The following is a 26620-nucleotide window of genomic DNA, read 5'->3' as shown; positions in this document are numbered from 1 at the left end:
CCTTACAGCTCGTCCTGGAAAACACCATTTTTGCACAATCATTTTCAGCTTAGGTACTTTTACTCTAGAACCCCCCTTCTTTATCTTATAATCCAATAAGGGCCTTTGCATGGCAGCTAGAGGGAGGAAAGAGAGACTACAATTTGCAAGATCTGGTCATCTGGATTTTGGGAACTCTCAGTCTCATCTTTTTCTAGGTGACTAGGACATATGGAAGGAGAATGGTCGCCCTTGGACCATGGTCCAAAACCATCTGTCAGACCTTTCTGCAAGTTAATCCATGTGACCATCATCAGATCAGGTCGCTTGTCTATTGAACAAGTACACATCTTACCAGTTAAATTAGTCCCAAGGACAGGAATCCATCCCTACCCTATTACATGTTTATTTTGGCTATTGTGTCAAAGCTTCTTTCTCTTCTCCAGTGTTGGTTACTTGTACAACTGGAATTTTAGATGCAAAAATCAATGCATGACTTGTCATTGTATAGATAGAGCCCCAGCTAGAATTGGACGATCAATGGCATATGGCTACAGGCAAGATACCGTGCGTATTCATGTGCATACCAATAGCATGTTGCGCCTAATCTTTGGCCAGCCGTGATATGGAGAATGAGGACCATTTTCTGTGGTGATGTAACAAATCTGAAGAATACCCTTGTTAATTTGAAAAATTATAACGCATAATACACTCAAAGACAGTACTGTAATTTCAACTAATACCCAATCGCTTTCTCCTCCAACCTTAGCTGAAAGAGGGAGAGTAGGTACCTCAGGTCTAGATTAGGGGGATCAGGAAATACAATGCCAACAAGAGTGAAATTAAATCTATGGTGTAGACTTCTTTATGATTTCATAATGTATGTCCTAAAAAAATTAGATTGTCGACTACAAGCTGCTTCACCAAAATCTAAATCGGATGCCGCAAAAGTCTAGCAATCCAGGAATGAAAGTTAACGTGAATGCATAGGCAATCATCACAGAAAGAGCTTTGACTGATGATGCAAACAGGGTATCCACCAAAAAGTTTACCAGACCAGTAAGCAAATTTGCCTGAACAAAGCAGAAGAAATATAATATTATATTCTGAGCAAAAGAGATAAAGCTACCAGATGCTAATACAGTAAAAAGAGTCTTGTTTACCAAAAGAAATATTGCTAGCAAATTGCGGTTATATGCTTCTTCAAGTACTGATGTTTTGCTTCCAGGGAAACAATCAGAGAACAGAACTATGGCCATACCCTGCAAAATGGATGGCAATTTATTGGGGGATAAATATGATTCTCAAAGTGAGTTCTCACAGCATGAGATTTAGAATATTGAATGAAAGAGACATTATCGATAACTTTTGCATTCTGAATATATTCTGTCAACTGAGGGGCACAAAAGAAAAAAAACAAAAAAGACCACACATATAGAAACAAATATACCAGCACGAACTGCAAAGAGAAAGGAATAGTCGATTATTAACATTTACAGGAACTTAAAATTTCACAATAGATGACCCTCTTTTTGTTTCATACCATGTTTGGCAATATAAGTTGCAACTCGACTCAGTTTCCCAGAACCCTTCAGCTAATATTTTCAGACCACTAGGAGAACATAGATAGATCAATCTACTCACTCAAATAACTCTAGCACAATTATAAATGTGAATCAACCAGCCCTCTAGTCCTTTCCGAAGTTTGTCCAACTACTCCAAAACACCAGGACAATACCATTTGTAATACGATGAACAAATAATACCAAAATTCATATCTTCAAAAGTCGACATGCCATTAAAATTTTTTCCATCTAAATCAGAGGAGGAGATGGGAATAACCTCTAGATTTACCGCCAATACCAGTGTAACATAAGCCAGATTGCACTGCAAATAGCGTATTTACTCAGTTTCCTCAAAACTAGTATTCAAACACTTTAAGTAAACAAAAAAGTATAGGTACCATTCTACGGGAAACTCTCTGGACATGGCTATCTATAACCACAGTTACTAGCCTGAAATGGAAAAAAGAATCAATCACCAGTGACACAGAAAGAATCAGTTACCAACATAAGTTTGACAACATGTCTTGGGAGTAAAGAATACCAAAACAGAAGTGAAAGTATTGCAGCTCTATTCCTTGTCCATTTATGGCTTCTTGTTGTAGCAGAGGAGTGGTTACTGAAAAAAAGAAAATTCCCCACCTGGACACCAATGAGGTACATGCTCCAATATCCTGGAATGAAAGAAATAAACAACTTTATAGAAGCAATTAAGTAATAGCAATAAAAAGGAAAAGGGTACAGTTTTCTAAATTTGCACTAGGGCACTTCTTAAATAAAAGAGTATGAAAGCATTAATATAAACTATGGTGTTTCCAGATCACAACAGAACCAAAAGAATACTAAAAGTAGAGAAAATCAATTACTATCTCACTCCCCCCCCCCCCCCCCCCCTCCTAATAATAAATAAAAAAAAAGGCATACGTATACTCTTTTTCTTTTGTGTTTTGACATATACATATGCAACATCATGATCAAAAGATATCAACCATAATGAAATCGTTATATAAATGGAATGTATTTTAATGTTTCTTTTTGGCAACGACTTGATATACTACAATATTCTCCAGCATCCAACCTATACCAATTTATGTCCAGGATAAAATTTATACATTCCATCAATAAAGTTTAGTCTCGACAAATCAAAGGATTATGAGTGATTAAAGAAATGACTCTCATCTCTTTGGGTTAGTACTGAGGTTCTAAGATATCTGTCCATATTTCAAATTGATTGGAAAGTCAAAATTAAACAGAGCATATTTCAATAGCACATACAAGATATTGAACTCAGAGAACTCTTACCAAATATGCTAAAAAATCCCTCCTTATTTTGGCTAATTATATCACTTCCCCTTTCATTAGAAAGCAGATACATGTTTAACCCCTGCATCAACCAACCTTCGTAACCTGGAGGATAGAAACCCAGAAAGGCTTATAAGAAGGTATTCCAAAGGCATTGCTAAACAAATATTATCAAAAGTATACCTACTAGAATTAGTGCACCGAGAATTCCAGAATACTGCGCGGGCACATTAATTATGGATGTAAGAAATGATATGGCAGCAAGTGTGAAAAAGAAATTCCAGTGTACTCCATATTCAGCTGCATGATGCTAGGATATATGAATGGAACAACATAAGAAAACAGAAATATATATATAACAAGCTAGCAAATAAGACAAAAAAAGCATCATGAAGACATTAAAAATGTGTATAACAGCTTATTAAACACAATAAAATACTAGTTGACCGGAAGCAAACACACAAATTAAAGTACTGACATTCTATGTGTCATCATCAGTGTCTAAATAGAAAAAATGATAACAGAAGCTCATAGTGGTGAGTGTTTGATTCTAAATTGGCTTAAGTTGAACATTGGACATGGCCACTATGCAAATACTAACTAGAGCTGCTATTTCCTCCTAGAGCTAATATGCTTCAAAAGCCTGCCCTCAAAGCTCAAGTCTCGCTTGTGCCCTTTTCCGGTTCCATTGCTGAAGAAATGATACTCATAGTAGGATTGAACAGCATCCACCTCAGTGAACCATTGATACTTTAACTTATTATGATGATAGGGAGAAGGCGAATAGTTCCATTTATTATAACATATAAAGACTTTCTTTTATGCAATTAGGATTTCTAGCAAGAATCTCTAGTTCCAACAGGCATGACACAACTCAAAAAACTATAACTACATGTTCAGAACATATGGATTGCTACCCTAATTATTCAACATATATCTGTTATCCTAAAGACAAACTAAGATCATAGAACCTACCTGATAGTCTAGACCTGCAGTAGAGAGAAGACGAACAAACCCAAGGATGATTAGTGGACTAGTAGATTGAATTGCAGTCTTCCATTTCCTGCAAGAGCACAAACAAACACCAATAAGCACCTAAATGCTATAAATACAGGAGGAACTGCAGTGCATTGTTGATATATTGAAGAGAGAGAGAGAGAGAGAGAGAGAGAGAGAGAGCCCAAAAAAAAAAATATATATATATATAATATAAAATAAAAAAAGGATAAAATAAAAGAATAAAATTAGAATGACTCACGTCCATGATAAATTTCGTGCTTGCCGAGACACAAATGAGTTTGCTACAACAAATGAGCCAACCCCGAGATCCATCTTGACATATCCAACAATCAAAATTTTGTCATTACAACTCTGTTCTCCTCTCTTAATTTGTGTTTCTCAATGAATACTCATGCACAAGATATTTATGTTTAAAACGAGAGCTGCGCCTCAAAGAAAATAGAACATCACAAGAATACAAACATAAAACAAGGGCAATATAAAGACACAGAAAGGATGATACATATATCATAAGGGTTAATCAACAAAAAAGTTATAACTTTCTTCTCATAAAACAGAAGTTGGGACAGTTATGCAGCACCAGTGACTAATTATTGTCTGCCAAGTCTTGTGCTATTAAATCTTGGTTATAATAGCTAATGAAAAAAAAAAAAAAAAAACAGTTTATGAAGAGGGCATGTTATCAATAAATTGGACAGAAACATTGCACATATATTTACAGAAATCACTGATCAGAAATTGATAACAATATGGAGGAGAAAATGATAATAAATGGGAACTACACATATGGTTTACTTGTCATCTATAAACTCTAGATGAAACTAAACAAATTCTAGCCAAATCCAAGACACAAGAAATTAAACAAAAATTTAATAGAATATCAGTTGTAAATTATTACCCAGCCAGTACCATAAGTCTCAGTCTTGGCATATCTTCTAGGAAAAATTGTGAAGTCAACAGCCAAGATACATATGCATGTTAGCATCATCTGCAACAATTATTTTTGTTCACACAGGACACTTGATAATAATGCAGTAAAATTTAATTGAACTGAAATAAACTATACAGACCAAAGTGAGACTGCATACCGTTGCGACCCTAAATGATGTAATACTTGTCCTAATAGAATCGGGTTCTTCTTCCAAAGTAGAACCAAAACGAAAACTGTATTCAAGTGCAAGCAAATGTGTCAGTATACTATAGGGAAAGACAGTTTTTAAGGGATTGTGAGGGACAAATGAATCTGACGGCTGAAAACAAATGCACAGTTTTAAGTTGTTATCACTTCAGCTATTTTATTTAATACATGTGGTTGAGATGCATGTCCCTCACAGTCCCTTAAAACTGTCCCTTAGGTGAACGAGCCTGTACATGTATGTTCACTCATGAAAATATCTTATAGCATTGAGAACCTGCCATATGAATGACTTCCTCCCATGAAAAGGTACACCAATAAAGATCAGATGATATTTTTCCCTACAAAGTGTGATCTAATATATTTTACCTTCTGGCTGCAATGCTGAAAACAAGTAACAGAATTAGCAAAGTTGCCCAGATATACATCCACTCTGATAAGACCTGTAATGAGTTATAATCAAATTGAATATAATAGGTACATGTATACATAAGAAATTATGTTTATAATAGGAGATCCAAATAAGCAAAAGAACATACGATTAGACACCAAGAACATGAGCAAAGGCACTAATTCCAGAAGCTTTGAAGATGAAGGGAGAAAAACATATAAAATCCCAATCCAACCAATGGTTGAAAAAGAGAAACATAAAACTGCTCAAACCGAATATGCTTAGGATGTACAGAAATTTTCTTAATTACTCGAGTCAAAGAACACTTACAGTGAAAATTAAGACAAATGGAACCATAATGAATAGAAAATCCACGGCCAGCCTAGCCATGTAAGCCTGCCAACTCTTAGAACCAACTTTTGCATCATCATTTTTCTTCAATGTGACATCTATGGTAATGAATCATACACCAATTAATTACACAAAAATTATACATATTAGATGTACTAAGCACATACAAGCTTGGGAAGGAGAAGCTTATGCTAATGTAAAATAACAACGTAAGAATTGTGTGATAAAGCCAAATACGTAGCAAGCCGATGTTAGACAATATGAAATAAAATAATATAGTGGTAGTGCATTTGACATAGCTAAAGCTGATTTACAGTGAGGTTACGATTTTCATTCTCCAGCTGTCAAAATGATTTCTTTCTTGCTAAATCTTTGTTTCTCCATTGTCTGGATATGCCACAAATTTTTTTTTATTTTCATAATTACCTTGCCACCAGAGTGTTTGTTCTGATTATACAACTTTAAGGAATATTTGGCCATGGAGGAATCACTAGAATCAAGAAGGTAAAAACAACAATTTGAATTTCCAGAGTAGTTCTTTTTTGCTTTTTTTTTTTTTTTCAAAAAAAAAAGTTATATAAATAAAAAAGAAAGGAGGAAAATTTCATTTAGACTCAAGAAAGCACTGCAACTACACAAACAGCAGTCCAGGAGCCCACTATAAGAAAACAAAGCAAAACTGTAATAAAACACTATACAACCAATGCCTAAAACTAAAAAACTCCTGAACCAACTCATTTGCCACCAAAACGTATCTAAAATCTGTCTACACCACAGAAAGATCGATGAGAACATTAAGAACCTCTCAGAGGCTTGCATACATAACTTTGTCAATCCATTTATATAGGCTGGACACCAAACTTATGGACCCAGTCACCAATTTTTAAAACTCCACCGTCTTCAGGATGAGACAAATGTGAGTGTGCCATTTCAATTTTTTCAGCTACACAAATGCGACACTAGTTTGCTATAGAACTTACTATCCAATCCTACAAAATTCCCCAGAAGCTGCAGCACCTTCTCCAAACAAGCTTCCCAACATTTCTGAAGCAGTAACATAGTGAAGCCATCTGGCCCCTGAGATTTATCCTCAAACCACTCTGAAACAACCCTATTTATCTCCTTCTAGAAAGATGACTCTAACAATCTCACTTGGACCTCACTAATTGGACACCAAATCCAATGCATTTTGTAAGGCCCTAGCCGCTTCGCCCTGGGCTTGTATACAAGGTTGCACAGAAACCTACCATTCCTGATTCAAGTGTAACTTTCAGATGCTTTTTGTAAATAACCCACTGATTTCCAAGTGAAAATACCGTACTCTTAGGAGGCTACTTAACACAAAAGCAGATTGTCATTTCGTTTGGGGAGATGACATACTTAGAAGTACTATACTAACAGATTGTACAAAAGGTGCTCCCAATTAAGTCCTACTAATTTTATTCAAGACATATATGTAATTTTGAAAATGCCTTGGCGAGGCGGGATATTTACAGGGATAATTTATTTAACCTTTTAGTGATCCAGGTAAGCTCCTTGCTTAGGCAGGTTAGAAAATGATTGCGGACTTGAGTATTTATCTGTATGACCATACTCAGCCATAGGCCCATAGCATGTCCATGTTTCTTAAATCCCAACTTGGAATAATTTGACAACTTTTTTTGTATACCTAGCATGCACCCCCGCTTCCAAGAGAAGGGTTTTACCAGATGGGCTTCACACCTTTAGGATTTCTAACATGGACATATAATGCCCAAGTGAAGAGTATTTTGGAACCTAAATGAGGGTCTTTCGAGAATCCATGAAATGACCAAGAAATGATGACATAATATAAATACCTCACCTAACCAATATCTAGAACCACACAGACAATCTTGGTTCCACTTTTCTTTTAGGGGACTTGTGTTAGACGCTAGGCACTACAAGCTTAAGTTGTTAGAAAAGGGGCCGAAAATGTATATCTCCTCCCTCAAGTCCAGATCTATCCCACACATGCAAAGGCATAGAAATGCAGTGAAAGATAAGCCTATATGTGCACCCTACGCCTTGCAAAGAATAAAGAAGTGGGGAATGAGAATTGGAGGTTTGAGATGTGGAAGCTCTTACAGCCAAAGCTCTGCTACTATGTAACATGCATGGGAAAGTTAACACATGGTAGTTCAGCACAAGTAGGACGGTTGGGTTCAAGTTCAAAAAATTTCATTACCAACATCAATAACTGAACTGTTGGCCTTCTAAGCTATTCATACATGATTTTGCAGGTGAGTAACATTTTTGTATACAGAGACATGATTAGAGAAGAACTCTATACCCATATGGCACACTTTGAACCAGCCAACTAGGCATATTACAAGGGCTAAATCAACAAAGCTGCAGTAAGACGATATTTTACTTCCTTGCCGTAAATGTATTTCTAACACACAGCCTAAATCCCCAATCTTCATCCCTAAACTCTCAAAAACAACAACATCAACAAATATACAGAACCAACATTCTGCCCATTTACCCAAAAAAGTTATAGTCATCAGTTTTAACAAGCTCACAGTAACGAAACTGAAAACAACGGCAATGTGGCCGCAATCACAAATTGTTCACAAAATATGCATGTCATCAATATCATACATTTCCAAGAAGAAGAAAAAAGTAGAGAACTTGATTGTAAAATAGAGTTTTGGTAGTTTACCATCAGCAGGACGATTGAAGCCGACTGCTCGCCGCAGCAGGAACAGAGCCTGAAAGCGTCATATGTACAATAGCATCAGACTTATATATATGAAAGTAAAGATACCACCTTTCTCTATGAAACTACCCAAAAAAAAAAAAAATGAGGTTGTTTTACTGGGATTATTGTGGTGATGGCGGCGATTTCCAGCATGGAAGATCCAGTCAAATTGCTGACGAATCTGGAAAAATTGAAATTGCGGTGAATAAATGATAATAGGATCAACAAAACAAAAAGCTGGCGAAGAATGAAGAGGGATTAAGAGAGAGAGAGAGAGAGAGCAGTAACTCTTCCTTGAGACGCCTGTTTGGATTGAAAGACTTGGGAACAGAATCCATGGTTGTCGAATGAATCTGCTGAGGTTGCTGATGTTCTTGTCTTTCTTTCCAGTTGCAGTTTTAAGCTACCATATGGCTTCAATTTTGACAATTTCAATTCTCTCTTATGCGAACCCGACGCAGTGTGGTAAGGTATATATATATATATATAGAAAAATGCATATACCAACACAAAGTTCGACGGCAAAAGTGTATATATTGTAACAACTTTAATAACGAACGAATACTCGTCGGCACAAGTGGGTGCATATAATGAACATGCCTACTCCAACAGAATTTCACTGACAATGTGTAGGAAAAATACCCACACCAACGAAATTACTTCAGCAAAGTGTATGTATGGTATGATCTTTTTGGCCTCATGGCACTTTGGTCTCTAAATGTTAAGACTTCCAATCTTTAGTCTCAACAAAAGCTTCCGAAATGCTCATGTGGATGTTCCAACTGTGAATTCTAGTGTCAAAATTAAGTCTATATGATATTATGATATGTCGTTTACAATCAATGCCTACAATAAAAATGATGTGATTGTATATTAGGCCAAGAGTGAAAACGTCATTGTATTTTGTGTGTTCAATGATTCTCTTTAGCATTTGATTTATTTTTCTTTCCTTTATTTCCCCCTTCTTTGTGTGAATTCTATCTAGCTAGTTAATCTCAAACTTTATTGTTTTTCTGGGCTTTGGCGGTTGTTTAATGCTTCAAACTATCACATGGTTTCATTGCATTAAATCAAGTCGGATAGACTGCACAAGATGATCAAACGTATCTACAAGGCGCTTTGAAGAGTCTTGACTCTTTTGGAGGATATGAATCATCTTCTACTCATTTCGTCAATATTTTTACTGAGAGACAAATATGAATTGCTGACCATTTTGCTAATCTAAGCTAGTCAGAAATTAATCAAATTATCTTAAAATAGTATATGGTTTAGTAAGTTCCCCGCTTCTGTCCTTCAACTTTTATATTTTGGTCGGTATATGTATATGATCCCTCGGAAATTTGCCCTTTAATGTATTTAACTTATAAAAAAAAAAAAAAAATTGACTTCACATGCTTTTTATTAGCATCTCCAATATGGACGAGTCAATTAAATTGTCCACTTTTTTATGGTTTAGGTGTTCAACAGATATTCTGGCTATTCTCAACTCCAGCCTACATGTCAAACAGGTTATATCAACAAAGTTGAGCTTTGCAAAATTAAGAGAACTAATAAGATAGTCGGTGCATGTGTTTGACAATTTGTCTAACATATTAATAGCTAGATCAAGCTTTCTATTGTTTATCACAATCTCATGTTTAGTTGGGTGAAAACCATCTGCTGGAGATGCTCATTAAGTTAATGTATGAACTGATAAAAGGAGATAAAAATCAAACTAAATTATTACATGAGCAGAACCCGGTCTTTACGTACCTGAAAATTACTTCTGAAAATTATTTTTCAGGTCATTCGTGGCTATTTTCCTATGCTTTTGGCGATCACTTCATATCAAGGTTTGATTGCTAAGATGAGATTCTTGCAGTTTCAGAGACACAAAAATAAAAAATAATTAAAAAAAAGGAAAATTTCGCAAACAGTACAGCAAGTAAAGACCACTAATAATTCTTATACATAAAGTTGCAAACCAAACATTTCGGTACACGAAATCTGAAACTCGACCCACTATCAGTACACGACGTCAATTTTTGACACCAAAATATCTATTATGCCCTCAGTTCTTTTTTTTTTTAATAAATTTTTTTTTTCTGTTATTTTTTTTTTCCTTTGTTTTTTCTGTTATTTTTTTTCCTTCGTTTTTATCTCTTTCTTCTTCCTCACCTCCACGCTCACTCCCTCGCTTCCAACGCCGCCCTTGCCCTCCAATTGGTGAGATTTATGGTCCTACAACTTATATTTGTAACTCAACCAATATTTAGTCATGTGAAAAGAAAAAAAGAGATAAAAACGAAGGAAGAAAAAAAAAATAACAGAAAAAACGAAGGAAAAAAAATTTATTAAAAAAAAAAAAACTGAGGGCATAATGGACATTTTGGTGTCAAAAATTGACGTCGTATACTGATAGTGAGTCGAGTTTCAGATTTCGTGTACCAAAATGTTTGGTTTGGAACTTTATGTATAAGAATTATTAGTGACTTTTACTTGGTGTACTGTTTGCGAAATTTTCCTTAAAAAAAATTGCCAGGAGCCTAAGATAAGAGAGATTGGTGACAAACTAACGCGCGAACTAATTTAAATTGCATGATAGCATCTATGTTGCTAGCTATCTAGCTAGCTACATATGTACCCTTTCTGGATTTGCGACGGAAGAAAAAGCAAAAGAACTTAATAACAGATCGAAGCAAATGAAGATACAAAATTACAGTTTTCTACTAAACTCTCCACCAGCAGAGCTAGATTCTGAGACCTCTCCGAAGCCACCTTTACAACTGCCTCTTTGTCGTGAAAACTCCCCAAATGTAGTACAACTTCCTGTCCAATTGTGGCCTCTAAGAAGTTTTATCTTCACATGCTCTGGTAATCTGAGTGTATACCTATCCTCCTCTTGTCTAGGCCTAACTATGGAGTGTCCTGTCGAGTGTGACCTCGAAAATCTTTCCGTTTCGTTCTCTTCATTTTGTCCATCAATTTGTTGACCTTCCACGTTAGAATTTACATTAGCAGCCAAATTTTGTTGATGATCACTACGATTTCCTTCTCGGCCTTCTTCGTCTTCGTCTTTAATGTCAATTCGGATAACATCTTGACCGTATATGGACTCTTCACCTTCATTAATTTCGTGCATGGCATTCTCATGAGCAAGCACTGGAGACTTGTCCATTATAGTTGGCGACAATTCAAGGTTTCCACGGCAAAAGGGACATGTTTTGTGAGACTCGAGCCACAAGTCGATGCATTCTTGGTGGAAGACATGGCAACAAGCTGTTATAAGACGTAGCATGCTATCATCCTCAAACTCCACCAAGCAAATTGCACATTCTAGACCGTACTTCTCTATGCGAAAATCTTTGACACTTGCGTAGATGAAGGTAGGAAATGATTGAATTAGAGAGGGATCGAGGCCTTCTTTGGGAGGAACAGGTACGCCCACAAGGTCGCCGGAGGGTGTGCGCTGAAAAGACGTGAGGACGTTTTCCATGAAACACTTGCAAAAGTAAATAGAAAAGAAACCAAGAAAGAAGAAGACGAGGAGGAGGACGGTCAAAAGGACAGTGATCGATGGAGAGGAACTGATATTTTCCGGTGGAGGGTAACTATTGGAATTCGTTGACATTCCCAGCATAACGTACTAAGAAGCAATATCGTTGGAGTACGTGGCCGGAGATGGGGTTGCACTTCCGGCCGGCCTAATTAATTAGTACATAGATCAGACAAGGTACTAGAGAAACGATCATAACGTACAATGTCTTTGGTGTTACGTTCTTGCAATATTTGTTTTGATTGTTGCCATTAGCAAGAGAGAGAGAGAGACAAGGAGGCATGTCAAGGCGCGCATCTGGTTTGTGTGAGTATAGGAAATGATGGCTTAATTTGGGATGATGATGTGGAAGTGTTGGTTTGTGGTATTTGGTAGCAACCATAGTTATTGAGCGAGTCCTTGTGAGAAGTATATGGTATCAACAAATTGCTCTCACTTCACTAAAACCACCGATTAATATGTTATTAATACTGCAAAAGGCAATGGACCTGGAATTAAGCACCCATGTTAATTTTGTTGGCATAAAAAATAAAAATAAAAATCAATGTTATAATGCATCCTGAAGCAGTACACATAACAGATCTCAATAAACATGTTAATTATTAGTCATTCTTAAAAAAGAGATGGTCGAATTGCTGATAATCATTTGGTCCATGCGATTATTTCATGTTATTTCATGTGCCAAAGTTCATGAGTGTGCCAAACTTGAACTCAAACATCTTTTCCAAGCAAGAGTACAAAAATAGAAAAATGAAAGAAATTGATGGAGACGTCGGAGCGGGATATCATCTCCCACGATGATAGTGAGCTAGCTACAACCTTAGGTTCTGTTGCGACGAATGGTTATTTCTTTCCAGTTTCATTTGGATTTCTTTGATTTTCATTTGAAATGAAAATCAGATTTTTGAAGAAAAATATAGGGCTGGTGAACTAATGAGCAATTTATAAAGTGTACATAATAGTTGCCACTCGGATAGGATAATATAACATTACATTATGAGTATAAGAGTTTTTCTATTAAAACCTCCTAATTAATTTGTTTAGATGACCGACATTTTGTATTCTTTACACCATTAATATGCTTTTTGAATATAAGATATGTTCATTAGACTTCTATTAGGTTCCTAAAATAACCTCACTCATATGAATCACTTACAAAAATCCTCAATTACTCGCATTACTTCTAATATTACTTGCTAGATTCTTATTTACTAACTAGACATATAGAGAATTAACGTGCAGCAATTAGAAAAAAAACATGAATATGAGCTGCTATGATCCCAAAATCTTGATCAATAGTTTACTAATTACAAAAGAATAATTAATCATAAGAACTTTTTTTTTTTGAAGAAATATGACAACTCTTTTATTGATCAGCGGAATCATACATAACGATTTACTCATGTGGGGCTGACAATAAAATCATTACCTAAACGATTCAACCTTTTAACTAACAATGACGCACATCCATAAAAGTTTTTGTTCATCCATGGAATATTAAGAAGCACAGATGAAAAGAACGCCCTTGGCGTCATATCTCAAGCATTAGCTGAGGTAGGTGCATTTCCCAAGAGCAAAATGCCACCTCCAACAGCTACTTCCTTCATTGCTTGAACTCAAACTCACCAATATCCAAGTCAAGTGCCAAAACCCTAAGAGAACTTAAGCCCCAGCCCAACCCAAGATCCCAAACCCTGTCAAGCCTAGCCTTGAGACTGAGACCCAACTAGGAGCCCAGACCCCTTTGCTAAGGGCACCCAAGGTTCTGAGCACCCCAGCCACTGAGACGTTGCCGCCACCTAATGCCCAAGTTGAGATTGCCGCCGTTAGCCCTTCACCACAAGCCGCACACCCCAACACAATCACATTCAGTCCACCACCTATCTTCTCGGCTCCAACAGAACCAATCACGCCCATATATCATGGCCACCCACCCATCAGCCACAACCCTGCCACCCCTTGAGGCATCACGCCACCCCTGCACGATAACGGACCAACCTCGACCATAAACACCCTTCGCCATCCCAAATGCAAGCGCCCCTCACACGATCCTAGCCCGAAGACGATCAGATATTCTCCTCCACCGACATCCCATAGGTGTGCACCAGTACCCAGGACCCGATCTCCACCGGACCCTTCAAAAGCCACACCGCTAATACGAGAACCCCCACCACCAGTCATAGAAAGCAGTTCAAAGCTAGTCCCACCCAAGTAGCAAGCAAGAGAAGGAATAGACCATAGTCTACTCTTGACTCCATTGACAAATAAAAGGAGAAAGAAGAAAATTACAAGAGACAATGGCGACGACGCACTGAAAACCCCAGCAGAGCGCTAAATTTTACAATAAAATAATTCAGGTTAGATATGAGTTTTACCATAAAACAATAGCTAAGTGAGCCTAACTAATTTCAAATTTGAACTGGGATGATTCTAATTATTAAAGAATACAAAACTCTTTCTGCTAGGGTTTCAAAGAACACTGCCCATGGGTAGGCGATTCTGCACCTCTTCCATCTCTGATGGAGCAAACTTTTGGTGCTTCTCTAGTGTCACAGCTGTCAAGTACGAACGACTCAAGCCATCTCTTACTTTTTTCCAGTTTTCTCTAAGATGTCGCGGTCCTTGAACTGTTTTGAGGCAGTGGCTTTCTCTTCTCCCCAAACTGCTTCCCATTGGAGCTTGAAATTGTTTTCGATTCGTCACCCAAATGGATTAGTGCATGGCTGCTGTTGATTGGAAGGTTTGGGATCTAGGGCTCTTGATGATGTCTTGGAGGTCAAGTCTCGGATTGGGAGTGGCTCCGACAGGGTCACGGTCGGATTGATTCAAGTTCTTTCGCTATGGATGGCAACAATCATGGCAAGGGTATCTTTTGTCTGATCATCAAACGGGCTGGTGGCTTTGTCTTTCTGAGATGGCGACAGAGAAAGATGATGTCGTCATCGTTCTGGCTTAGTTATATGCGGGTTTCAGGGTCTATGTTGTGAATTACTTGGCCCCTCGTCACGGGCAAGATGGGTGGACTTGGCACGACGGCAGCGGAAAGTACAGATTTGCTGGAGTGGCTGTTAGGGTACACCACCTTTGGACTTGGGCTTTCATTTGTTTTCTAAGTTTGGGTATTGGGCATGTTTGGGTATATACAGGTAGTGGATCTAGGGTTTATTAAGGCTTGGATCTGAATTTGGGACCCTGCTGTATTTTTTATAAAAATTTAGATCCATGACGATTTCCATTTTGGTACCTAACTTTTTATTTTGATTTGAATCAATACCCGTGAGAAACTACATGGATTATTAGTCTGAGGTTGTAAGCGAGTCTACTAAAGGATTATGTGGAAAATTTTATTTTCAGTTTCTTTTAGTTTACTCCCCCCTAAGCTTACAAAATTGGAATGAATGCGTTGCAATTACTCTTTCCCCAATAGCAGAGACCAAAACCGCGAAGGACTGTGAATTGAAGTTCAACAATTTCAGTGTGGGTAGGAAGTAGGAAATGGTATATTCAATGGTGGGACTATCACTCGTAAGTGTTGCAGCGAGCTTTTGGTTTTAGGTAAACCTTGCCATGATCTAATCGTCAGTAAGACTTTTGTAAAACTACATCGTAGTTTCAACAAATCTCAGGTTTGGCAAATAGCAAACAAGTATGGATAAATGTGTTCATGATTTGGTTTCACCTGAACTGATCCATACAAGACTACAAACCATTAAAACGTTTAAATACACAAGTTCTTAATTTATTTTCCCTTCATCTTGTATACCCACTAGGTTGTCTTGTTATTTTTCTCATGTTTGGAGGGTGGTCTTGGCCTAGTTAAGTCCTACCTATTTTGTACTGGATTTTTTTCTTCTTTTCTTTTAATAAAGGACCTAACAAGGGACATGTGGTGGGCTAGTTGTAGTATTCCCTTTAGGTGTTGCATCGAGCTTTTGATTTTGGGTAAACCTTGTTCTGATCTAATCGTCGATAAGACTTTTGCAAAACTATATCCCATATTCAACAAACCTCAAGTTTTGGCAAAGAGCAAACAAGTTTGGAATAAATGTGATCATGATTCTGTTTCACCAGCACCTTTTACCTTTAGATCTGAGTTGATGCACAACATCTTAGTTTATTTTCCCTTTATGTTGTATACCTACTGGGTTATCTTATTGTTTTTCTCTTCTTGTTTGGTGGTGTAGACACCAAAAATTTAATGAAAATAAATTCATTAAATAATTCGGTCAACACTTGAAATTATGATCGAACAAACTTAGTCGGCATGTGGGTCCTACAAAATGTGCATGTGGCTTGTGAGTAAGCAAAATCACGCAGACTCAGAGAATGACACTTGGCAACACATGAAAGGCCCGACAACAATAAATGAATTTGTTCCGGCTAAATCAATTGATATTAAAGCGGATCAATCAAATTAAATCAATTGATCCTGAACAAAATCAAGCATTAAACGTCGTCTGCTGATTACATGTCAATTTATTTAAATTGATAATCAAGACGAAAATCAGTCATCAAATTAATTGGCTAAATTCCTTAATAGTCATGATTAAATCGATTAATTAAAGTTGATTGATTTGATTATGCTATTAACGAAATACAATTAAAATCAATCATGAAATTAATTGGCTAAATTCCTTAATGGTCGTGATTATATCGATTAATTAAAACTGATTGATTTGATTATGCTATTAAGGAAATACAATTAATTACGTGTCATTAAGGCATTCCAAATTGAGAGAGACGCAGACACTATAAATACCCCCTCTCAAATCAAGAGAAGGATTTCAGCCAAAAAAAGAGAAGAAAACACTCTCAAAATTTCAGAAGCCTCCCAAGCTCGTGAAGAACCATCAAGCTGCGAAATAGTCGGTTCCTCACCAACCTCAAGCCAAAAGGTTTGTCACGTGTCAACTCTCATGACCATCGTACGACTCAAGATCAAGTGTCAAGCCCTTGAGTGAAATTCATCGTCGGAGATAGAATCAGAGGATTACCAAAGATTGTAACCCGCCACTTAAATTATTAATAAAATTATTATTTTTGTACACGTTTCTGCATACTATTTGTTTTCAGATTCTCGTATTTACAGGAGGGTAGCCTTGGCCTAGCCCTCTCTATTTTGTACTTTTTTTTTTAATAAAGAACCTAATGAGGGACGGTTGGAGGGCAGGTTGTAGTATTCATGGTTTGTTGGTACATACCTTGATGCCCCTCTTAAACTGCTATATAGGCAGACTAATATAGCTAAATCCTTATTAATTTTTTAAAATAAAAAATAAATAAAAAAGAATATAAATTGCATATTGTTCAAGTAAATCCACAATGTGTGTCTGGCCCAAACTCTAGGTTACTTGCTCTAGTTGTAATAGGGTTTGTATTAGAGATAATCTCGGAGAATCTTAATAGATCGATATTCAATCAATGTACGATTATGTTTCCATGTACAACTCTATCTCTATGCTTGTAATCCTTTATATAAAGAGGCCCCTATTATCAATGAAAGCACGACTCAATTCTCTCCCAAATAATTACGGCAAAAACTTTGACACTTTTTTAGGTATGTTTTAAAGGTTCTTTTAGTCCCCTTTTTGAAGTTTTTTTTTATTGTTTTTCTCTTCTTTTTCTCGGGGACTTGCAACCTCCCTTCTTCTACCCCCTTTCTTCTTCATAGGGGAGACCAAACTTAGGGGGTTCGCGCTCACTCCAAGCTTGGAGCTTGTAGAGTCCTCCAAACTTAGAGTTTGTTGAGATGTTATGATCGACCACAAACACATTATTGTTTCGATCTAATCCAATTCCTCTTGGAATCGGATTTCTTGGAAGCAACTACGCTAAGAAATCCCTAAATTTCTTGGTAGCGATTACGCTCGAAAATTCATAATTTCTTAGGAGCGATTACGCTCAGAAATTTTATATGTTTTCGTGGTAGCCTTTTTCACTTTGAAACTAACCCTTTTTCTTGTTCTCTTTCAGGATGAGTAACCTGGACAAACTGGACTTTGCTCCTTTGGGAATAACTAGCTCTGGATATCACAAGTGAGTTCGTGATGTCCGCCAGCATCTCAAGGCTGATGAAATTTTGGATACGATTCTCAAGCCTAGCCAAAATCTGTTAACTGTTGAGCAAGCTTAAGCTTTGGAAGCAAATATAGTAGCCTTAGTGGCAAATAAGGCAAAAGCCATCATCCTAATGAATCGTCATATGGATGATTCACTCCAGTACGAGTATATGAATGAAGAAGATCCCAGAAGGTTATGGGTCTCACTCAAAGAAAAATTTTGCAACGTTCGTGACTCCCTGCTTCCTGAACTAGAAGTGAGATGGCATAGCCTCCACTTTTGTGATTTCAAGTCAGTTCTTGACTACAACTCGGAAGCACTTCGCATTAAATCCTTAATGGAATTATGTGGAAAAGATATCACAGATGCGATGTTGATTAAGAGGACTCTCTCTACCTTCCCCGTCTTTGCTTTGATGGTTGTAAAGAACTATTGAATCAATGAGAAATACTGCAGGACAGATCACAAGGCTTCATGAGCTCATTGGAGCTATGAATGTCACTAAAAAGCATGACAACATTCTTGTGAAGAACTATAATTCGAGACCCGTGGGAACAGAGCATATTCCAGAGTCCAATTATAGTCGCACCCCTGAGGGAGGGCACCAAGAGCGAAACCCAAAATCTAGGGACAATTCTGGACGTTTTGGTCCATATTCTTCCTCTAACGAGGAAGGTAACCGCCAAAATAGGCGGACACGGAATTGAAGAGGTCAATGTGGAAAGAGAGAGGGAGGCAACTCCTCTAGCCATGTTGGTGTTGGTGGTGCCACCAACACTAAGAGCCATCCAAATGACGCTTTCAAAGCGCCTCAATCAATGGAGTCTGAGCACAGAGATGTATGTTCCCGATGTGGAGTATCCGGTCATTTGGCACACATTTATAGAGCTCGTGAAGAAATTGTCACTGCCTACAAAGCATATTGTGAAGCAAGAGAAGCTCACTATGTGGAACAAAAAGATCAAGAAGATGATCTAGAGTGAAGGGTTAAAGACTTCAAATCTGGCTGGGATTAATAGATCGCCAATTCTGTTTAAGTCTTTATTTTTCCAAGAGATGTAATAGGCAATTGCCATATACTTTGTAGTAAATGTCATTGGTTTAGTTTTTCTTCACATAGGCTCATCCAAAATGAGTACGATGTCTAGGAAAGTTTTGAGATAAGTGGTACTTAAGCGAGCTTTGCTCCACCGACATCTCTCTACTCACCTGGTCATATTTATTTTGGAGTTACCGAAAGAAGTCAAACGACTACCTTTGTTTTGCATTAGGTAGCATTTGGATTAGATTCTCTTAATGGTTAAGAGACAATGATGTACTCCGTTGGCTTATGAATAAAATTTCGAGTTCTTTTCATTATGACTCCATTTTGATTATGAGCATATTACTTTGTGACTACGATGGCTGGACCATCAAGATTAGTTCAAGAACATGGAATAGCCCAAATTCCATTTGCCAAATGGCACCTTAATTATTGTCATAGAAACTCTCTACGCTCTTAGGGAAAATCAAACCTTATTGAGTCATTCGAGCCAATGGATTCCATGCGGGAACGCATGTAGAGAATGAAAATGAGTTTCTTTGCAATACCTCTAATGATTGCGAATAAAGGCGCATCTTAGAGAAGTTTATATGTCCCCATAGTGGACTATATGTCACTATTTGAGCTATCAAATCCAATAAAGTCATGAGATAAGATCTCCTGGATTTAGACACATATTGGTTTTGTCATGATAGGATATGTCGTCCTAATCATGATATGATGATCCGTCTACTAAAGACTTCACACGGACATCCATTCTTTCGAGCAAAACGAAGCATGAATCAAAAGTTGATTCCTGGACTAAGTGTAACCGCCACCGTCGTCCACCACCAACCTAGGGCTGGCACAGTCCCTATCCATGACGCCATGGATGGTGTCCATCATGGTGATGGCGCCTCAGGTGATGCTGCAATCACCAACTTTGCTTCAAATAGCGCTTCAGACGCTCAAACCCAACCAAAATCATCATTTGTTGCTTCTAAGGCCTCTCGCTCGTTTTACAAAGCCTGTTCCTTCAGAAAATTAGGACTGAGACCGTTCTATGCAAAGGATATGAAAATACTCATTATGTTCTTACATAGAATCCATGGGGATTCTGCGGACTGATTCAACCAACTTGCGGATGTTTAAATATTTCATGATGTTGGTTGACACGCAAACACGCTGGTCACGTGGTGTGCCATTGTCCACCTGTAAATGCTGCTTATACTACACTCCTAGCACATATCATATGACAACGAGCGCACTCCCCGGATTATCCTATTCAGTCAATTCGACTTAACAATGCTAGAGAGTTTACATCGAAAACTTTCGATGGTTATTGCAATGAAACTGATGTTAGACATCATATTCCTATGTACACACTCAAATGGTCTCGTGTAAATGACTATGATGGTAGTCTAGATATTGGTAATGCGCACCAATCTCCTTATATCCGCTTGGGGTGATGCAATATCGCATGCAGCTATGCTAATTCGTCTACGACCTACCGTCACTCAATCTACCTCTGCGTTACAGCTAGTGATTGGGTATCAGTATCGTACTTACGCAAATTTGAGTGTGTCATTTATGTGCCAATTGCGCCGCCACAACATACTATGTTGGGTCCTTACAAACGAATGGGCAACTAAGTTGGATTTAAGACTTCAACAATCGTCCGTCACTTAATGCCCTTGCTAGGCGATCTCCTTACCGCTAGATTTGCCGATTGTCACTTTGATGAGACAGTCTTCCTGTCGTTAGGGGGAGATAAGAACACAGATGTTCAGCAGGAACGACAGGAATTGTCGTGGCCTGTCCTCACTATGTCTCATCTCGATCCCTATTAAAGTGACGAGATCACACACATCTACTGCAAATATGCCTGCAAGGAAGGACGTCCCTACGAGAGGACGTAGCGCCGCCCTACACGGAGGTAGGCATGGTGTCAACGCTAAAGAGAGCGGAACTCTGGCGTTATAAGCCATGGCCCCAGCTAGAATGCGTGGGAGGCCCGTGGGATAGAAACTCCCTCATGATTGATGATGTATTCGCGCATCACATTGCGCATGAGTTTGTAAAGTCCGATGATATCGAACCACACTCCATTGATGAATGAATGCCAACGTAGAGAAAATTGGCCTAAATGGAAAGATGAGATCCAGGTTAAGTTGGATTCTCTAACGAAGAGGAAGGTTTTGAAGCCAGTGATGCCAACACCTCCTAACATAAAACATGTTGACTAATGGGTCTTCGTTAGAAAGCGTGATGAGAAAAAGAGATGGTAATCTCACCTTATGGCGCAAGGCTTCTCACAAAACTCCCTGGAATCGACTACAATGAGACATATTCTCTCGTAATGGATGTCATTGCACTCCACTACCTTGTCAGTTTGGTAGTTTTCGAATAACTGAACATGCAGCTTACGAATATGGTCACTACGTATCTCTATGGGGATCCAGATACGAAATATATATGAAGGTTCATGGTGAACTTTATTCACCCAAGTCAAGTGGCTCTAGACCACGGAGCACGTTTGCAATGAGGTGGAAACGCTCAGTAAAGTGACTACTTGATTAGGAAGGGATATGTAAATGCCCACGTGTTACCATAATAAGTTCTGGATTCTATAGCAGTTCATGTTGGGCATGATCTTCATTGGAAGCCCTTAAAGAGCTAAGGGAAACCGCTGAACACTTGAAATTCGAGTTTGAGATGAAGGATCTTGGGAGAACACGATTATGTCTCAGTTTGGAACTTGAGCATCGTGTTGATAGATGCTTAGGCATTTTGACAAGGTCAAGCCTTCAAGAACCCTCATAACCGTCTGTAGTCTTGATCCTGAAAAGGTTCCTCTTCGTCCAAAGGATGATGACAAAGATGTGCTAGAGGCAAAAGTGCCCTACTTAAATACAATAGGCGCATTATTGTACTTAGCTCAATGCCTAAGACCAGACATCTCATTTGTTGTGAACTTGTTAGCTAGATATAGCTCTGCGCCAACGCGATGCCATTAGATTGGTGTAAAAGATATCTCTCGATACTTGAGATGTACAATTGATATGGGCATGTTATATCCCTACAGAGAGATGATGAATTCGGACCCATCACACACTAGGAATGCCGCCAACACTGGCCTGCCTCATTTATCCCCATCCCAAAACAATATAGTGTTTTGGAAGGTTTTGCTGATGCTGGGTATCTCTCTGACCCACACAAAGGTTATTCCCAAACTGGTTAAATGTTCACCATGGGCAAGACCGCGATATCTTGGAGGTTTACAAAAACAGACCATAGTTGCTATATCTTCGAATCATGTAGAGATTATTGCTCTTCACGAAGCGGTTCGTACATGAATGTATATGGCCGGATTGGATCCATGATTACACATGTTCGAAGCAATTGTGGTTTAAAGTCTACCACAGATGAGCCTATGAGCATTTATGAGGATAGTGCTACTTGCTTTGACCAAATGAAGCAAGGCTACATCAAAGGCCACAACACCAGGCATAATTAGCAACAATTGACTCTCCTCAAGATCAAAGTGAACTAGGTTCAATCTGAGGACAGTGTGGCAGACTTGCTCACGAAGTCATTGCCTAAATTCCACTTTCGAGAAACATGTTGGTAGCATCGTTTACGGAAGTTATCCGAACTCCCATGACCGTAGTCAGCAGGGGGAGGTGCAGATATCAAGGGGATATGTCTACATGTATGATCTCGAAATGTGAAGGGTGTGTTGTGCTCTTTTTCCCCTTCAACCGAGGTTATTTTTGTCCCACAGGGTTTTTGTTACTCCGCAAGGTTTTTAATGAAGCAACGAGAGGAACACCATGTTTGGGCGACACAAAGGGGAGTGTTCAAATAAATCCAGAATGTGTGTCTAGCCCAAACTCTAGGTTACTTGTACTAGTTGTAATAGGGTTTGTATTAGAGATAATCTCAGAGAATCTTAGTAAATATCCAATCAATGTACGATTATGTTTCCACGTACAACTCTATCTCTGTGCTTGTAATCCTCTATATAAAGAGGCCCCTATTATCGATGAAAGCACGACTCAATTCTCTCCCAAATTCAAATTTCAGTTTTCCTAAAATACATATGTCTTTATCGTTGCATGTTTCTATGTTTCAAGTATTTTTTGCAAAGGAAATAAGATAATCAACATTTTGGTAAACCGTAAAATATAGTACGACTTCTTCAAATATAGTGTGGTGGGACGCTCCTCCATCTTTTCATCTATGTGATTAATTGGGTCTTCTTCAATTTTGGTTTAGATGACTTGTTTTTTCGTTAGCCTTCTAGAGATGTTTCGTTTGGTCTCCCTCCTAAGTTACTTTTTTTTTTTTTTTTTTTAAATAAATTATACAAGGGTAGGGAGCATGCTGCTGCTCTATATAGCCTTCTGCCGAAACATAAAATCTCTTAAATCATAATTAGTCTTTCCGTGATGAACTTCAAAACTAATATGCATCTGCCGCACAGGAATTTTTTAAGGTACTTTGGAATCATTTAGAGAATATCAACCAGAAAAATATGCTTTTCATAATGTTGATTCAGTAATACTGTATTTTCTACTACCTCGAAGAGTATGACCTAATATCAGAAATATGCTCATGATGTCAGATGAATAGAAAAATAAAAAGGAGACCAAAAAAAAAAATGTTACTTTGGCCAAAGTTGACGCGGCATCCAATTCTTGCTTCCATATTTGTTGGTCACATGAAAAATGAATACCTGAAATTGAGGCTTTCTTGAGGGAACTACCATTCTCATGTGAAATTGATGATTTTTATCGCCAACTATATCACTGCGCCTACCAAACCCAGATTCACCACAACATCAACAGGTGCATCCATATCCCTTATAAAAACAATACACCCCATTGAGTACGCATATCAATTTAACTTCTACGTACTTATATATACCAAAAACTTATACAAAAATGGTGGTGAAGTTCAAAGGCTGCGAAGCAGTGAAACCCTCTAAACCCACATGGAAAGGTTCCTTAACTCTATCGGAATGGGATCAAGTTGGAACCATTACTCATATTCCCACCATCTACTTCTACAAATCAAACCCTAACTGGATCACACCAGATGACGTAATCCCCAACACACTTAAAGACTCATTAGCCCGTGCATTGGTTTCCTTCTACCCCTTAGCAGGCCGCCTGCGTTGGATTGGCGGCGGTCGCCTCGAGCTCGACTGCAATGCCATGGGGGTCCAATTCATCGAAGCCGAGTCCGACTCCAAACTCGAAGACTTTGGTGACTTCTCCCCGTCACCAGAGTATAACTATCTTGTCCCCATGGTTGACTATAGCCTCCCGATTCATGAACTTCCCTTGTTGCTTGTTCAATTGACTAGGTTCAAGTGTGCCGGTGTTAGTCTTAGCCTCACCATTTCACATGCTGTTGTTGACGGCCCAAGTGCACTACATTTCATGTCTGAGTGGGCTCGCCTTGCTAGGGGTGAGCCGTTGGAGGTGACGCCATTTTTGGATAGAAAAGCCATGCATGGAGGAGATTTCAGCAGCCGGGCGGCAGCAAAACCTCCACGGCTCTACCACTCAGAGTTTGACCAACCGCCCCTTTTACTGGGGCAATCAGATAATGTACAAGAAAGGAAGAAGAAAACCACTGTTGCCATGCTAAGACTTAGTAAAGATCAGCTCGAGAAACTCAAGTGTAAGGCTAATGATAGTTACAACCTTTACAACAACAACTCCTCTGCTGGCAGTACTACTAAACGTGGCGGTTACACACGTTACGAGACAGTTTCGGGGCATATCTGGAGATGTGCTTGCAAGGCAAGGAACCACAAAGCCGAGCAGCCAACGGCATTGGGAGTTTGCGTTGACTCACGTAGTCGAATGCAACCCCCATTGCCTCAGGGGTACTTCGGAAACGCAACCTTCGATGTGATTGCGACGAGTCATTCGGGGGAGCTGGTTTCAAAGCCATTGGGGTATGCTGCGAGTAGAATAAGGGAGGCGATCGAGAAGGTGTCGAATGATTACGTGTTGTCTGCAATTGAAAACTTGAAGAACCAACCGGATTTGACTCGGTTTCAAGACCTTCATGCTTTGGGAAGTGACCAAGGGCCTTTCTATGGAAACCCTAATCTTGGAGTAGTGAGCTGGTTAACATTGCCGATATATGGTCTGGATTTTGGGTGGGGGAAGGAGATTTATATGGGTCCAGGAACTCATGATTTTGATGGGGATTCATTGATTCTTCCAAGCTCCGATGGAGATGGATCTGTGGTTGTTGCATTATGTCTTCAAGTGGCTCATATGGATGCTTTCAAGAAGCACTTCTATGAGGATTGCCTTCAAGTGGCTCATATTTAACATGAAATGTACGGATCATAGTTTCAATGTATTCCATATATACTTAAGCTGGCTGAGAAATAAGGAACATATATAGTTATTAAGAGATTATTATACATTATATGTATCAATTAAGTTATATCCATGGACGTAAGTGAAATTTTTTTTCCACAAATAAGTAAATTAAAGAACCTGATTTTCACCGATGATTGAGTTAATATATAAGCTGTTCTATTGGCATGGGAGACATTAAATAAATTCAAAACGCAGTGAATTGACAAAAGTATATATTATATATATATTGTACTTCTTAACTGCTTTTATTAAGAAACGTATTGACATACAATAAGAAAGAAGTAGTACAATTGGGAAACAGGAATAACTCGACAAATTGCTTAAGTTTAGTAAATATGAAAATGACTACAAGAAAAACATAAAAACAGATCGGACTTCCAGTATAACATAATCTATAACTGGGGAGAGAAGCCAGTAAGTTAATGGATGTGATTTTAATTGCTTCCTTGGTTTGGGAATATTGGTCTACTCATTCCTCGCCCACGCCATCTTTCTATTAATGAAAACTTTGGCGAGTCCTTCTTCTAGAGTTCTAGTCCTGCGTTTGAAAGGGCAGCTGCAACGGAGGAGCATGATGAAAGGCAACGGGGGCAAAGATCTTGACTTTATGCATATGGATAGCTTGAATGCTTCCACATTTACTGGTAAAATTGAGAACAAATCCAATATTATGCATAAATGAAAATTTGCAGGTATGTGCATGTATATGCTTCTATAACAGCATACATGAAAATTAGGAGAATTAACTAAACACTTTGTTTTGATGCATACAAGGTGATCGATCGATGACATTAGTATATACATTCACTTACACAGATATAAGGGAGTGAGAGATAGAGACATATATACCAGAAGAAATGTACGTCTGATTTCATCTTGTTCAAGGGGTCTTCTCTTGGTAAAATTTAAAAAAAAAAAAAAAAAAAAAAAAAAAGATTCTATGATGATCTTTATTTTCAGTGTCCACTTCCTCCCCACGATGATTCCCACGACCGTAGTTCAAATGCAAACGAGTTTCTTTATCATTCAAATTAATGCTAGAGACCAGTGCAGTAGTTGGAGCTGCGTTTGCTCACACACATATAACACCAAACAATTTAGTTACATATAGCTAAATTAAATCAAATCATGC

The 26620-nt window shown here is 38.2% G+C and overlaps 3 protein-coding genes across 6 annotated transcripts; 1 reads left to right on the top strand and 2 right to left on the bottom strand.

Moving 5' to 3' along the window:
* Positions 1-645: 645 nt before the first annotated feature.
* Positions 646-8937, bottom strand: LOC133743275 (uncharacterized protein At4g17910). Of its 4 annotated transcripts, XM_062171142.1 has the most exons (16): positions 8751-8937; positions 8580-8643; positions 8424-8472; positions 5720-5838; positions 5368-5441; positions 4952-5027; positions 4762-4851; positions 4102-4175; positions 3819-3906; positions 3027-3153; positions 2844-2948; positions 2086-2215; positions 1943-1994; positions 1822-1866; positions 1143-1241; positions 646-1052 (listed from the first exon to the last, which is right to left on the bottom strand). In XM_062171142.1, exons 1-16 carry the CDS (start codon positions 8798-8800, stop codon positions 900-902), a joined length of 1395 nt encoding a protein of 464 aa, XP_062027126.1. In that variant the 5' UTR covers positions 8801-8937; the 3' UTR covers positions 646-899. The 4 variants fall into 4 exon arrangements, with proteins under 4 accessions (XP_062027126.1, XP_062027127.1, XP_062027128.1 ...); XM_062171143.1 differs by lacking the exon at positions 1822-1866; XM_062171144.1 differs by lacking the exons at positions 1822-1866; positions 1943-1994 and having other exon boundaries at positions 2046-2215.
* A 2172-nt stretch (positions 8938-11109) lies between these two features.
* On the bottom strand, positions 11110-12281 carry LOC133707173 (RING-H2 finger protein ATL29-like). Its single transcript, XM_062132736.1, has one exon. The coding sequence runs from the start codon at positions 12079-12081 to the stop codon at positions 11158-11160; it is 924 nt and encodes a 307-aa protein (XP_061988720.1). The 5' UTR covers positions 12082-12281; the 3' UTR covers positions 11110-11157.
* An 11743-nt stretch (positions 12282-24024) lies between these two features.
* On the top strand, positions 24025-25441 carry LOC133741892 (spermidine hydroxycinnamoyl transferase). Its single transcript, XM_062169601.1, has one exon. It carries the CDS (start codon positions 24025-24027, stop codon positions 25432-25434), a length of 1410 nt encoding a protein of 469 aa, XP_062025585.1. The 3' UTR covers positions 25435-25441.
* The last annotated feature ends 1179 nt before the right edge of the window (positions 25442-26620 follow it).

This window comes from Rosa rugosa, chromosome 4 (genome assembly GCF_958449725.1).
Source record: "Rosa rugosa chromosome 4, drRosRugo1.1, whole genome shotgun sequence".
NCBI lineage: Eukaryota > Viridiplantae > Streptophyta > Magnoliopsida > Rosales > Rosaceae > Rosa > Rosa rugosa.
This window is presented reverse-complemented; position numbering and strand designations above follow the sequence as displayed.

Bases quoted from the DNA above. Each gene is read 5' to 3' on its own strand.
- LOC133707173 (XM_062132736.1), bottom strand. From the start codon at position 12,081: ATGCTGGGAATGTCAACGAATTCCAATAGTTACCCTCCACCGGAAAAT.
- LOC133743275 (XM_062171142.1), bottom strand. From the start codon at position 8,800: ATGGATTCTGTTCCCAAGTCTTTCAATCCAAACAGGCGTCTCAAGGAA. The intron at 5,839-8,423 runs GTAAACTACCAA...TCATTACCATAG, and splicing joins CTTCAATCGTCCTGCTGATG to ATGTCACATTGAAGAAAAAT. The intron at 2,949-3,026 runs GTATACTTTTGA...TCTATCCTCCAG, and splicing joins CGGTGCACTAATTCTAGTAG to GTTACGAAGGTTGGTTGATG.
- LOC133741892 (XM_062169601.1), top strand. From the start codon at position 24,025: ATGGTGGTGAAGTTCAAAGGCTGCGAAGCAGTGAAACCCTCTAAACCC.